General features: G+C 33.9%; 1 protein-coding gene across 3 annotated transcripts; it reads right to left on the reverse strand.

The window, feature by feature from the left end:
- Nucleotides 1-7626: 7626 nt before the first annotated feature.
- On the reverse strand, nt 7627-14402 carry LOC113299134 (mitochondrial inner membrane protein OXA1-like). Of its 3 annotated transcripts, none has more exons than XM_026548088.1 (10): nt 14292-14402; nt 13059-13544; nt 11464-11554; nt 10430-10477; nt 10089-10147; nt 9560-9635; nt 9322-9453; nt 8720-8827; nt 8376-8430; nt 7627-8256 (listed from the first exon to the last, which is right to left on the reverse strand). In XM_026548088.1, exons 2-10 carry the CDS (start codon nt 13526-13528, stop codon nt 8006-8008), a joined length of 1290 nt encoding a protein of 429 aa, XP_026403873.1. In that variant the 5' UTR covers nt 13529-13544; nt 14292-14402; the 3' UTR covers nt 7627-8005. The 3 variants fall into 3 exon arrangements, with proteins under 3 accessions (XP_026403873.1, XP_026403870.1, XP_026403871.1); XM_026548085.1 differs by having other exon boundaries at nt 7728-8256; nt 13059-13547; nt 14292-14400; XM_026548086.1 differs by having other exon boundaries at nt 7728-8256; nt 14310-14396.
- Nucleotides 14403-15015: the final 613 nt, after the last annotated feature.

Raw genomic sequence — 15015 nt, forward strand, 5'->3', positions numbered from 1 at the left:
GTATACTACAGTCCACAATTTGTCCCAATACCTGTTTTAGACCCAAATCAAGCCTAACGGTCAGACCATTATCTGTGAAGCCCAAAGTTAAGCCAATTATCCGTGAAGCTATCTATCAAGCCAACAGTAAGCCAACAGTTACCCAATTTCTACACCATTATGTACCAAACAGCCGGCAAGAGGTTATTATGTCAGCAATTCGATGGCACAGATCCCGAAGGTTGGTTATTTCAAGCACAATTAATTTTTGAATTCCATTAAATTCCGTTGGAAGAGTTTGTGAAGGTAGCTAGTGATCACCTTATTGGTAGTCCACTCAAATGGTATAAGTGGATGCAAGATTATATTTCAGGCTCTTGGAAGAATTTTTGTTTTGGTTTATTAAAGCGTTTCGGAAGTGATGATCTATCTCTTGTGTCTGCTAACTTGCAACGAGATTTAGATAACAATCGTGCTTATTGGAGATCCGCATTCCAAGATTTTAAGGAGCGTCAAAGAGCTGAAGTTGTTAATGTAACCAGATCTTATTGTTCCATTATTGAAACTTCAAAATCCAGTGAGCCGATTAAAATTTCAGATACAGTCAATATTCCTCTGGAGGCTGTCGAAAAAGAAAACCAGGTTATAGGTGCACCAGAAGCGGACCTTGGGGGCAAGGTTCTTTTTAAGGAGGGTGGAATGATAAGATCACATGTGGATCCAGTATCACTATATGTAGTGGAATTTGAGGGCAAGGTCCTATTCAAGGAGGGTGGAATGATAAGATCACATGTGGACCCAGTATCAATATATATAATGGACTTTGAGGGCAAAGTCTCATTTAAGGAGGGTGGAATGATAAGACCACGTTTTATGGAACCTGTCAACGGTGTTGACCCGACGCGTCACTCAGGAATATTTGACATGTATGATCCTTTATACGGATCAAATCTCTCAAGATTGTGGATGCCACCCTGGCACACAAATCCAATGGAGGCACAAAGCATTGGATAAGCATAAATTATTTATTATTAGAGATAATATATTTATTTAGGTATTTTATTATATTTTAAGTATTTAGAGTTTATATTAGTTTATTTAGAGTTTATATTTGTTTGGAATACTATTTTGGGAGTAGTATTGTTTTCTTATTTTCCAAGTAATGTAGCCTATAAATAGGCCTTATCAGTTTATTAATAATAACAAGAAAATTATTAAGCAAATTGTTACCCCTTGGTTTATCGATTTCTTTGAATCATGACCTTTTGAGCTTGAGCTGCTGGCCGTTGAATAAGAAACAAATCGTTTCTTATCACCTTGTGCTTCAATCATCAAGGCCAACACCTTAAGCTCATTTTGGTTATTCATGCATCATATGCTTCACTTAGCCAATTTGCTTGACAATAACAATACCACTCTTGCATTGCTAGCTTGTTTGCACTGTTCAAGCTTTGGCCCTGCCTTGAACTAATGCATAAACCAACTCTTGGCATATTCTACCTTCTTGCATCATCCTTGAGTTTGGGCCAACTCAATTCCATGGATATGCCTTAATGCCAACATCGCATGTTGCATCTTGTCACTTTGGCTTTGCCTTGGCTTTCCCTCAATGAAGCTTAATTGTGTCGGCCCATAAGCTTCATTACTTAGCCAAATGTCTATACAGTGTAGCGCTTCCTTTGCGCGTCACTGGCTATGTCGGATCTTGTTATTTCATCACTTGACAATCTATGCAGTATCGCGCAATTATTGTCGGACACTGACTTGGCCTGCAACACTGCAACGCACAATCATTATGTGCCACTTGCATGACCGGTCATAGCTAGCACACTGGACTACAAGTTTTTTTGTCTTTTCGGAACGGTAACTACTGTATTAATTTTAATATAAAAACAGAGTTTTTTCGAGCGACGTGGTTAACCGGAGCTTCTGGTTGATTCTGGCCCCACCATTCTAAATTTCAAGAGAATCTTTTGGTCCCACGAAATATTCTTCGACCAATAACATTCAAGAGTTATTATTTTTACCAAAACCAATGAAATCTAATAAAATCTTATACAATTACCAAATATAAATATGGAAAATCAACTAAAATATATGATATCCTAACAAAATCAATATTTGTCAGGAAGATTTAAGCAAAATCAAACCAGAATATAAACTATTTATGAAGATTTCATTTAAAATTAAAATAAAAAAATATTGAAATAAAATCACATCAAGATATGCATTGTTCATCACGATTTCATCATTAAATTAAATCAATCATAAAACTAAATAGAAAAAAAATGTTCAATGTCCAATGTTTAATAACATATATTATAACTAAATAAACCCTGATTACAATTTGAAACTACTAATAATTAAACTGACCCTGATAGCTATTTACAATTACAACTCTAATCAAATTAAAGGAATTGATTAACTTTTTTTAAAAGAGTTATTGATACGTACCGATAAATCTGTGCGTGCTTTTTCTTATGCGAAAAAAATGATTGTCAATCTTGTCCAAAAGTAAAAATACAAAATCATTAATAGAAAATGTTGGTGATACTAAAACATAATATTAAACTAAACTTTGAGAACACAAGAACACAACGGACGGGAACAATGTTATTTTCTTAATATTGTTCATTACATAAAAAGATATTAAAAAAAGAAATAATAATTGATATACCCTAATATATATTTTTTTACCAAAAATAGTGCAACAAGTAAATGTGATAGTCCAAACATATAAAATTAGATATTATTTCTCTTTATATCATCCACTCCATAAAAAAAACATTAATTCTATTTGTAAGCCTTGTGAAAAGAAACTCAATATTTGTTGACCAAAATATAGTGCAAGAAGTAATTTGTCGATCCAGAAATATGAAAATTAAAGAAATATTTAGATATTGATTAATATTATTCTTAAAACAGAGTTGTTTCATATGGAATTTACACTACGTTGTCTCTCTATATAAAGTCCGCCCAAAAGCCAGAAGCCACAATTTTGCACGTTGCTTCTCTCTTCTATGATTTTGTCTTCTTGGGATTTAAGGTTTTTGTTTGTTTAAAGCTCTACTTTCGTTTTGTCTGTTTTGCAGGTATCCTCAGATCATTCATATCAAGCGTCTGTTGTGGTTGTTGTACCCGCGCATACATGATACTTCAAACAATATCAAGGTACAAACTCATTCTTGCAATTTTTCATAAAAAAAAAAAAAAAAAAGCTCATTCTTGCAAATATTGTTGCAATATAAATCAAACACCGTAATTGTTTTTTTGTTTCCCAGTCCCAGGTCCAAATGATGCTTTTTGCACTTATTATTGCCTCAGCTGTTGCTAAATCAGTAAAGTTGTTTGCTCAATTTCGCATTACTGAACAGTGATCATGTTCATATGATTGTTTTCTGTTTTTTTTTTTGTTGTTGTTGTTTTTTAAGGCTTGATGCAACCCTTCTTATGTAGGGAGTTGGGATTAATCGATCTGTATTAGCTGAAATAGTATTAATTGGCTTTAATGTTTGAATCTTAGTTATTTATCAAATATTCGTCCTATTCGAGGTATGCTAATGGTGAAGAAAGGGATAACAATTACATTGAAGAAAACTGCGTGTCAAACCTGAGGAGTTTAACAGTTTGTTGACTTTAATAACTCTCTCAATGATCTCCTTCTCTCTGCTGTTAATTCAAGCCTTGTTTCATAAGGTAATTAAACCTTCATCTATTTATAGAGTTACTGAACCTTTATGCAATTGTAAGTTTCCTATTTCATTTGAGTTTTAATATGTTTTGCTAGATCCTCCTGTACTTTTGCACGTTACTCTCTAGATGAAGAAATAACAAACTTTCGTACTGGGGTTTTACAGGTTTATGCTACGCGAGCCACTCAATTTATTTAAATTTCACGGACTACCAATGCATTAAAAGTGATCAATTATTAGACATTTACTTTCCTTTATTTGAAAATCTTTAGATATTATATTTGCTATTTTTTGTATGACTAGGCATTGATGGGTGAGAACTTATCATTGAGATGACTAACTAAAAACCAAAAATGCTCTAAAGATTGTGTTTATAACCACACTTACTTGCTTTCATGTATAAAAAAAACACTCTTACTTTTTGGTTATTTGTATAGATTTTGGGTTTTGAATCATAAGGTCAAACAAAATTAATTAATATACTGTATTTTTTGTTTTCGCCTCTGTAGGTTCACTGAGAAGGGTAATCACTGATAACTATTACCTCCTCCACTTTTGTCGTCTGATACAATACTTGAAATAATTAATATACTGTATTTTTTGTTTTCACCTGTATAGGTTCATGAGAAGGGTATTACAAGCTTACAAAAAAACCAGGAAAAAAAGGGTATTACACTGATAACTATTACCTCCTCCACTTTTGTGATCAGATACAATACTTGAAGAGAAATACGTAAGAAATACAAAAAAAATATAAAAAGTTACAGGCTTGGCCCATTTTCGTCTTCACCAGCAATGGGAAGTGACACACCAAAAAGCAAAAGGGATAGACTGTTAAGAAGTAAGAACATTTTCAGAAGTAATTCAGGGGGCAGTCATTATTCAGAATAATTTAAGAGCAACATAAAGACGTATTTGCATGTTAAGTAGATATGGGAGTTGATGACCTGGTCGTATTTTCTCAACTGCGATGAACTGATCGGTGAAGAATCTGGAAAAAGCTAACTAACAACATTAGCATCATCCATCTGTTTATCCCATTTGATACCAATTTAAGGCTAACTAACAACATTAGCATCATCCATCTTTTTATCCCATTTGATACCAATTTTTTCGTGGATTTTTATTTCCATGGCAGATACAATGCATGGCTAACATGGCGTGCGCTTGACAACATTAGTGATGTAGTTTTAGATGGAATGACATACGTACAGATAAGGATACCTGGAGAAGATTAAAAATATTATCTTTTACAGCATTGACAGTAGATTTCATAACACCTTGGACCTGTCTTCCAAAAGTTCGAGATGGGATATCATAAAGAAAAAGAAAAATGCAGTCAGCGTGACAAAGATAGCCGTCTTCCAATTTGCATAATGACAAGGCATCAAAATATTGTATAATTTGTAGATCGACAGTGGGCGTAGTTTGCAAAGAAATAATCATGTCAGATTTTCTAATCAAATTCTAATCAAAGTTGGATTAGTATCTATATTTCTAATCACAAATGCTTTAAAGCAGTAAAGGTTGGGATTATAGAGACTAACTCAATTAAGAGTCTTCTTTTCTCATTCTTAGTTTACAAATGCCCTTTCCCGCGTCAAAGCAAATCACTCACACAGTAATGTCAACCATGTTGTTGAAACAATAATATTAATCGTCATATTAGCATCAACTATTTACTTAATGCCATATAAATGTTGCTACTAGAGTATATTCAGTTGATCGGGGAGCTGCTTTGCAAAAACCGGTGGTTTCAGCTAGAATCACATCCCTTTTCATTTGGTCAGTAACAAAATAAAAAGCCCAAAATCCTATTTACGTACTCATCAGTTTCAATGTAATAACCTACTACACTCATAACAGTAACAACAGTTGCCTGGTATCGATTCGATTTGGAAATGTACCCAATGTTTTTTTTATGATTCCGTTTAATTTGGTCATATTCATAATTTATAAAACGTCAATTTGATTAAATAGTTCCCCATATACATAGTTCTAAAATAGTAGCTTTCCCGTTAAAAATCTTTCCTCCTAAACAAATCAGCTTTCCCTGTAACAAAAACCTAGACTAATGTATTACACGGGATGCAACTCCAAATAATTAAATTACCAAAAATATATCGAATAACCCAGCTCTAAGTTATTTCCTGCATCCGTGCTGGTGAAAGGTGATGTGATTTGGTGTTGGTTATTTTATTTTACTATTAATTTGTATTTTGAACTGTATGATATAATCTGAACCAAGCCATCAAAGGTGCTCACCTGATTATTTTTTTTCCATGTTTGTGATTTTCCATTGTCTTTGTGTGTCTAATTTTCAATGGAGATGGAGATATCGTTGAATCACCATGTTGGAGAATCTATTTAGTTAGTGCAATTGTAGTCAACTAGAATGCATACTCTCTGTATCGATTTAGTTGACTATGCTTGTCTTTTGTCTCTCTCGGTAAAGGTATGTAGATGCTTTTGGTATCTTGAACTGTATGCTTTCGGTAGCTTCCTAGTACCAGCAGTGCAATTGAAACCTATTGGTACAGTTGATAATTAGTCAAAGAGCAGCACCATTCAGCTACCCAAATTATATGAGTCGTTCGATCTATGGCTACTCTTTTGAAAATTTGTACTAATTCTACGTGTCACTTAAAGTCTTAAACTCTACATGAACTAACATTTTTATTTCTCGCATCGTAGGTGCAAAAAATACAGTAATTCTTTGTACGTGGGATTTGGAAAACCGGAAAAAAGTTCCACCTTCGAGATTATCTTATTTTACTGATTGCCTCATATGTATTTGTTTTGGCTCTTTTTTCACCTTACCTTTTAAAATTTAGTTCCTACTCATAAAGTTAGATGTCCAGTAAACGACAACGCAAATAGATCATATGAACTTATGGCCAGTTTACGTGTTGTAGAAAAGGACCGCATGCCAGAAGGATTAACAATTCGAGCTAGGAAGGGTTGTAACAATAGACATTTTCAGTGTCCACAGTTATGTGACTTTATGATATCTATATATCACCAGAATATGGGTACAATTACACATCTATGCAATATAAGATCATTATCACGAGTTGATGAGAAATTATAAGAAAACCAAGTATCTATTTCTTTTTTTTGCGAGAAAAGAATCATTCAAGTTTGTTTTAGCATTAATTGTTTAATGGTAGCTTAAGCTTTTTATAGTCCTTTCCCTAATTTTTATACCATACACACACAAGAGCATGTTTAAAGACTTTCCCTTAGTCTTAAATTTATTCCTTCTCAAAAAGTATTGGCGCTACATTTTGTTTTTAAACGATCTCAGCCCTGTGCGATTAATTTTGTGCACTTTTTGCTTCTATCTCACAAATCTACACATTTATTATTGATCCTTTGTTGAGTTGAAATAATCTCAATGACTTGATTATAATCTAACCATTATAAATCTACTAATGAAGTAAAGGCATATGATGACTTGATGGACTAAAAGAGATAAGAATATACAGGAGGAAAAAGACACGGGCTCTGAAAATTTAAGGTGTACCAAAATTTGGAGGAAGACTGAAGCCAAAATAAATACGGCTTCGAAGACAACAAAGTGCAACGCAAGCCTATGACTTAAATAAAAAATTTATTTGCACTGGATTTTTATAAGTTTATAAATGTCCTATTAGTTTTAAAGGTTTTGTGCTTATTAAATTTTTAATAATGTAATTTATTTTTAATGAAATTAATTTTAAAACATAGATTCACAAATTCATAGGTGAAAATAAACCCGTGCGTAGCACGGGTGATAAACTAGTTTTGTTAAAGCACAGCACTTTTCCTACTGCAGGAAACTTAAAAAAGCATTTATTGCAACACAGATGTTTCCACGTATCCTTGAAAACCAATAGTTTTCAGTAAAACAAGTAACCTAACCAATTTGTACAAATATCCAAACGAAAGTGAAGACATGGAACTCCTACGTCTGTTTTCAGTAAAACAAGCCAACAGGATGTTAATTCATAGAGTTTGAAACCCCACTAGAACAAATTAAAATAAAAAAAATTATAAAAATATAAAGGGGAACAACTACAATCATGATCTCTTTCTTTTTCCCATCGAAAAAAATAAATAAATACAACTGATAATTTCTCCCGCTCTCAAAAATAAGATATAAGCAACAACTGCATTCTCGGGCATTGATTGAACCCTATACTACAATTTTTGTATTCTCTACTGATCACAAAATTAATTCAACTGTTGGATTTTTTCCTTTATTTGGTTCACTATACCAGCTTAATGCAGCAACATGTCTATCCAATAAATTATGACAGTTACACTTCCAAGGAAATAAAAGGTTGGGCAGCTCACCTCTTCTTATTTTTCTTTTTTCCCTTAACTTTTTTTTCTAAACTTCTAATCCGCTGGCTCATTACTGAAGACGATGCTGGTTTGCAGTCAGAAATTTTTTCTGGCTCCGCGATTAATGCAGGAGGTGCCTGTTTAGCTATGAAACTTTTGTAGAGTTCAGAAATCGATTGCTGCGGGGTAGAGGTAGTGGATGGTGGGGGCAGATCAGGAAGTCCGAGAACATTTCTCACCTGAGGACGCTTAATAACTAATAAGAGGAATAAATGCATAGATCAAATGTTAGTCAAAAATAGAAAATAACATAAACTTCAAAAAGAAAAATGGACAAGAAACAGCCTTCTTAAAAAAGTTAAGTGCTGAACTCACATAGTCCATAGATAAGTGAAAAGGTGTTGGAGGTAACCCAGTAACAAAATATTGCCTGCATAAAACATATTTCCAAAGATGTGACTGCTTCAATTTTTGAAACTTGTAACATTTTGCTTTGTCGAATTTCAACATTCTAATAGAACTTTAAACATTGTACCAAAAAGAAAAAGAAACGCTAAGCGCCTACTTCAATTTAAAGATATTTTTGTATGTTCAATTAGCAATCGGTAATCCTATATTTTTACTTTTGCAACCTAAAATAACAATAAGAAAGAAAATTCTGTCTTATCAGAATCAAACTTTTTAGATTGGATTCTAGATGCAAAAATGAACTAACATACCTTGGGAAAACTCATCGTAAAGGGAACTGTAACAACAGCAATAAGCCTAGAGAAGTTCTTCATCATGCCAGCATTAGGATTGCCTTCCATACCCTCTTGCATATTGCACTACGAGAAGCACAAACATTAATTAATAAAAATAACAGTCCTCTACCAATTTAAAAACTGGGTACATAAGATATATATCTTGGACATACGACATGAAGTAGTTTCCCCATATATAATACTGACTTGATCACTGATTGGCTATATTCATACTCAAGATATTATTACAGTTAAAAGCATGACGCTACAAACTGAATGTTGCATCAGCATTTGGATTGAAACTGTGAATGAAGCTTCCCAAAGTCGAGAGTTTATCAAGAGCAATATTTTAATCGAGTAATCGTAAGTATGTTTTACACAGGTAAGAATATGTGAGTTAAGGAATGCTAACATGATATCTGACGTCATATAAACACATATCTTTCTAAGCCAGATATCAGTTCCTTTCAATATAAAAGAAAAACTTAAAAGGAAAAACTTGAGCGTCTATACAGTATAAGGCATTAGATGCCTTAGAGAAGCTAAAATTACTTGGTTAAAGGGACACAGATGCCTACCTCAACTGTAAGCAAGAAGGACAGTGCTGTCAACACCGGAAAGATGTATAACGAATCTGGAGTTGTGAGGTCAGTAAACCAAAGTACTCCACCCTCTTTAAAAGATGGAACTTTCTCTACCATGTTATTAATCTACAACAAACAACGACCAAAGAAATGACATACTATTTAGATTGGCTAAAATATAACCCAAAGCAAGTGTTGTCTAATAATATAGAACTGATTCTAAAGCACTTACAGCCAGGAAAAAACTGATCATGATGGGACCTTGGATTAAAAGACCCTTCATCGGAGTAAATGGACTAACGCCATGCCTGCAGAATTAGAGTAGGTAAGCACAACGAAGATGGGTAGGATAGAGAAAAAGTGGTTATCAGCTTTAAACAGGTTGTAAGCTATTAGTCTATTACCAAATAAGGAACACTTGCATGCTGTGTTTAGTAGTGGTGTAATCTGGGTCAAAACTCACCTAATCATTCTTAAGTTTCAGAATCAGATGATTCGGTCAATCAGTACAAGGTCAAGGAGTTTAGTTTCCATTTTTACCATTTCGCACAATTTCTGTGTAGCAAGGGAAAAAAATATAGATTTTGTGGTCAGGTGGTGCCATAAATATTCGACACAAATTGAATAGTATGTACTGGCGTGTGAGTAATTTTATGTTTTACTCTGATGAGACAATGGTGGGCGGACCTAGTAGGATATAGGGACACAAACAAACAATAATAGTAGGTTTCTCTCAATCCCGTAAACAATAAGTAGTTTACTTTTTGAACAGAGCCTTCATTCGTCTCTGACCTTCAGCATGAAGTTTAGGATCCATTGCCTGAAAAAATACAAAAAGCATTGTTGATGAAAAATTGACAACATACCAGTTCAGTAGCTTTATATGCAAGTCCACAGTGGCCATGGGGAAAATAGTATACCAAGATTGTCCTTGTAAAATAAAAAATGCATGGAATTTGCGCCCTAAACTCTTATTAATACAAAATAATACTACAAGAGATTAATTTCAAGTTTAATTCACAGGATGGAATGCTAATATAGAATCGCAGAATCAAGGTTCTTGGCTAATTTTGTAAATAAATTGCATCAATGTGATCCATACCATATTCTGCATCTCATCTTTCAATGCTTCCAACTCTGGTTTCATCAACTACATATAGTAAACATGAATCAGCAACAACGGAATGCAAAAAAAAAAAAAAAAAAATTTAATGACAGACTTAAAAAGAATACATAAAATGTTGATGATCATCGACTACATCATGATAGAATTTCCTATCAAACATGATGGAGGAACATAACAGCTTGCAGATATGACTTGTCAAAACTGGGCATGGACATGCATTGCTTAAAAAGGCAAAAAGAGAACTCAAGTGATGGAAGGTGTTGAAACCATTTTTGTAAATTGTTGGACCGGTTATGATAATGAAGCTATCAAATTCAATATAAAAGAAAAAGAAAGTACAATTAGTAGGACGACCATGTCTACTAAATTAGCATAGCATATACAACTGTAATTCAGATCTAACCAAAAGAGTTGCAAAGTCCTAGTTCATTTTCACTCGGGCGATCACTTTCTCTATATTCATGTTATGAATAATGATCCTGCCATTCTGATAAGTGATATAGATAACCTCCCATGCGCGTGATACATAACACTTAACGAGCCTGTAAAACAAATTAAGAATACAATGAAAGAGAATGCAGTTTCTGCGAGAAATGATTGACAGCCTACTATGAGAAAGATAAAACAACCCCAACCTAAGCGATCAACAAATTGGAAGCCTGACATGCCTTAGCAACTTCTTTTTGCTGACTCAGGATCTGATCTGACTCGGCTCATACCTCATGAGGTATATGATTCAGATACAACTTTGCACCTGAATCTCCAGGCACATATTTGACTGGATTTAAAAGTTTTAGAGTCAAATGTAATAAGTCAGATGCAGGTGTGATAAGCCAGATTCAAATGAGACAATTAAGCCAGACATAAACAACCACCGGGTAACTTAATACATCTTTCGAGTTTCACACCAAATCAACCAACCAATGAGAAATGTTCATTCCCAACATTTATATATATATATATATCTTAAAACAATAATTAGGACAGAACTGAAACTCAGTGCCACTCACAGAAAGTTTCGCAGAGGCTTTCAGCTGATGAATTGATAATGGAAGTGTGACCAATCGAATCATAAGTGTTGTAAATGCTATAGATGCCCACCTAGAAAAGAAAAGATATGTTTTGTTTAGAATAAATATTGAATCCAGATAAGATGCAGCGCAGAAAGAAAGATTCTATGCTACACTGTTACAAATTACAAGCGATGTCTACCAACAACGTTTCACTAAGGTATGCTTTACATTGTAGATCTGTAGTACCATGTCCGTAATAATAAAATTGGATGCAGTTCATGTTCTGTGCTCTGTAGTTACCTTTCTTATAAAATTCTAATGGAAACGACCTGTCTAACAAAAATTTTAAACCTTGAGTTAGAATACGTCAACATCAATTGCTATGAGAGAAAGGTCCGACTACACCCCATGAAACATTATTCTACTATGGTATTGGCTACAAGGAAATGAACTTCCTCGGAATAATATCTTTTAGTGAAGACTTGTACAGTAGAAAAAGGTGCAGCTGAGTTTCTTCGGAGTGTTTTTTAGTTCATTAATGTTCTAGATTTTTCTTGCAGTTCCCTACTATGTCATTCGTTGTTGAGTATATCCCTTTTTACTGTCACTAAAATTTACGACAAGTAAACAAAGATCTGAACACACTTTCTGTCTATGGTTGTCTAAAACTCCAACAAACTTTCACTACAGAGTACTTAAGATTGAAGGACTAGTATCATGGAAGATTTGGACACACTTTTCCGTCCATGGTTGTCTAAAACTCCTACTACAAACTCATACTCCTGCTAATCTATACCTCTCTAATATCACATAAGTACCCTATCTTCCTTCACCTTTCAAACAGTAACAGATTCACTCAAACACAAGTGATGAGATATTTAAGTACATTTCTTGCTTGTGAGAACAATTTATTGATCTTTGTTACTTATAAATCTAATATAACAGTTAATAAAAAGGTTTTTCTTACTAACAGAAACAATACACAATGGCGTATTGAATAGAATTATGCACCATCAAAAGTTAAATTAATCTTGTCAAGCATCTGAGACCTCGAAAAAGATACAAATATATCTAGTAAAATTGTCACTGGAAGGTCATAACATCATTCCATGAATCTAATCAGAGGAAACAAAAACTCCTGAATAACAGAGCCCTATATAATATGCAACCTATTATGCCCAAAGACGAAAAACAAAAATATATCTATTAAAAGTATTCCAAGGTTCCAATCTGAAGCAGCAAAATGCCCTATTTTTAACATTGGTACAGTACCGTAATTGATTATACTTCTAGATGGCAATATAATCCTGACTTATTTCGAGTTACAGGTATTACTTTCATTTCATCAAAGGATCATAAATACAAAATGGAAAAACCACAAAACAGTCGCAACTTTATAGATAAGACATCGGCAATGAGCAATACCCTTTAACAACATGTGAATTTCTTCAAGTGGCTAAGGAGAAAATATAGCAGCCACACACTAAGCAGAATCACCAACCATAAGATTATCCTTAAGAATGAAAAGCAATCAGCATAGGAAGAACAAACATAGTTCAAATAAGCAAAACAGAGGCAAGCCAATTAATTACCAATCAAAGCCAGTCATAGAATGATTAAAATCAATCAGATGTTGTAATGCTGCTATAGAGAAGAACGAATCGGCAGCTGCGATACTAACTTCACTTACAACAGGGACCTGAGATGCTGCAAGTTCCGCACTCGTTTCTGTTAGAATTTCAGTAACATCACCAATGTACTCTATTTTATCTGAGCCTCCTCCAATTGCACCAGTAGAATAACTACAGAATGAGGAACCAATTCCAGGAACAAACGAGAAAGAAGAAGATCCTCCCCTTCTGAAAGCCCCTGACCCAGCAAATATATTGGTCATACAGGTGTTTTTACGTTGCACGGGATTACTAACTGTGGGTCGAGATGGATCTATTGCAGGTGGTTGGCACTTGTTATCATCATCCTTATGAGTAATGTATCCAAAAGACGGGTGCAGCCGCTTCGAGAACAAGATGACCCTTGTGGAGATACTCCTCCTGCAAGCCATTTTTCAAAAATGTGCCCTGCTGGAAGAAAAAGTGGTTGTTGAAAATGCAAGGAAACCATCATAATATCAAAAGAAGAACGCTCTTGAAACAAGTCAGGTAATATCATATCAAAATCAAACAAATTTAATAAGATTTCAATTAGTTTATGAGGCGGGAAATTAGCATCCCAAGTTTTACATAAATGAGTGATTTACATGAGAGAAATTGAAAATTAACATGTTTTAAACTATTTGGTAAATAAAACTGGGTATCAATTAATATAAGGTATTTCACAACTGATTACACAAGAAACAACAAAGTGTATACATTTGATCTGTGATACAAGCAACTTATACTTAACGTCGAGATCTTTGACATTTCAAACAAAAGAAATTAGGAATTGGCCATATAAAAAATAAAAACCCTAAACCCTAAATAACAACTTGGTGGCTGAATAGATGATGCATTCATTCCCCTCACTACAAACACCAGTAATCCATGAAAAAATAAGAAGCATAGTCCAATCTTAGTGAATTATACGCACCACTGATTCATTCAAATATTAGGCTAAAATGCTATTGATGAACGTATTGAATATGAATCACTAATTTCACACATTACATGTTCTTTGACTGAATCAGTTAAGAATAAAAAGAGATAATTTAAACCATAAAAAGGAGAACTTTTTGGATTAAATCAGAAGTACCAGAAAGCAGACCAACTGAGTATTTGATGGCGCGATACTAACAAAACTTAAAAATATTGATAAAATTAAAGACTTACGAATAATATGATGTGCACCTTCTCAAAGATAATATCGTGTTGTTTTTCTCCGAGCAGTCTCAGAAACAAATCGAAAGAACCACTTCCAGTTCTTCTGCTACAAAGCTCTCCTTTCTCGCGAGCTATAGCCCTTGAGTTTAAGGTATAAAATGACAAATATGTCCTCAGGAGTCTTCCCCTAGTAGCGGTGGCGGTTTCATACTTTCATTTGCAAGACTGCTACAAGGGTACCAATACGTGGACAGTTTGAGGTTTTGTTTGAGGGCTACCACTGAAACACCAAATCGAGCCATTGAAGTAAACTCGAAAATCTCTTTTAACCATCTATTTTCTCGATTCATCGTAAAGAATTTGGTATTTGCGAATTTCGAATTCAGGTCATTGGTATTATCATCCAGACTTTACTACTGTATTGTAGTGACACCAATTTTAACTATTTATTTTTGGTATTAAGTATTTTATTTTTGATTAATTAGTGTTAATTCAATCGATTAATATATATTTAATCTTGTTGACCTGAAAATCAACGAAAGTTAATTGATCACCGAAACATGAAAAAGTTAGATTTTTTTTTTTGCAAGAACATCAACCGAGATTCGGTGGTAACCATGAACCCTGCATCCACACATACATATTCGCCTATTCGACGCTAACATTACTGCACAATAAACCCCTCCCAAGATAAACAAATTCAGCAACCAGAGGTTTTGCATCCAAAGTAAAA

Source organism: Papaver somniferum, chromosome 7 (assembly GCF_003573695.1).
Source record: "Papaver somniferum cultivar HN1 chromosome 7, ASM357369v1, whole genome shotgun sequence".
NCBI classification, from domain to species: Eukaryota; Viridiplantae; Streptophyta; class Magnoliopsida; order Ranunculales; family Papaveraceae; genus Papaver; species Papaver somniferum.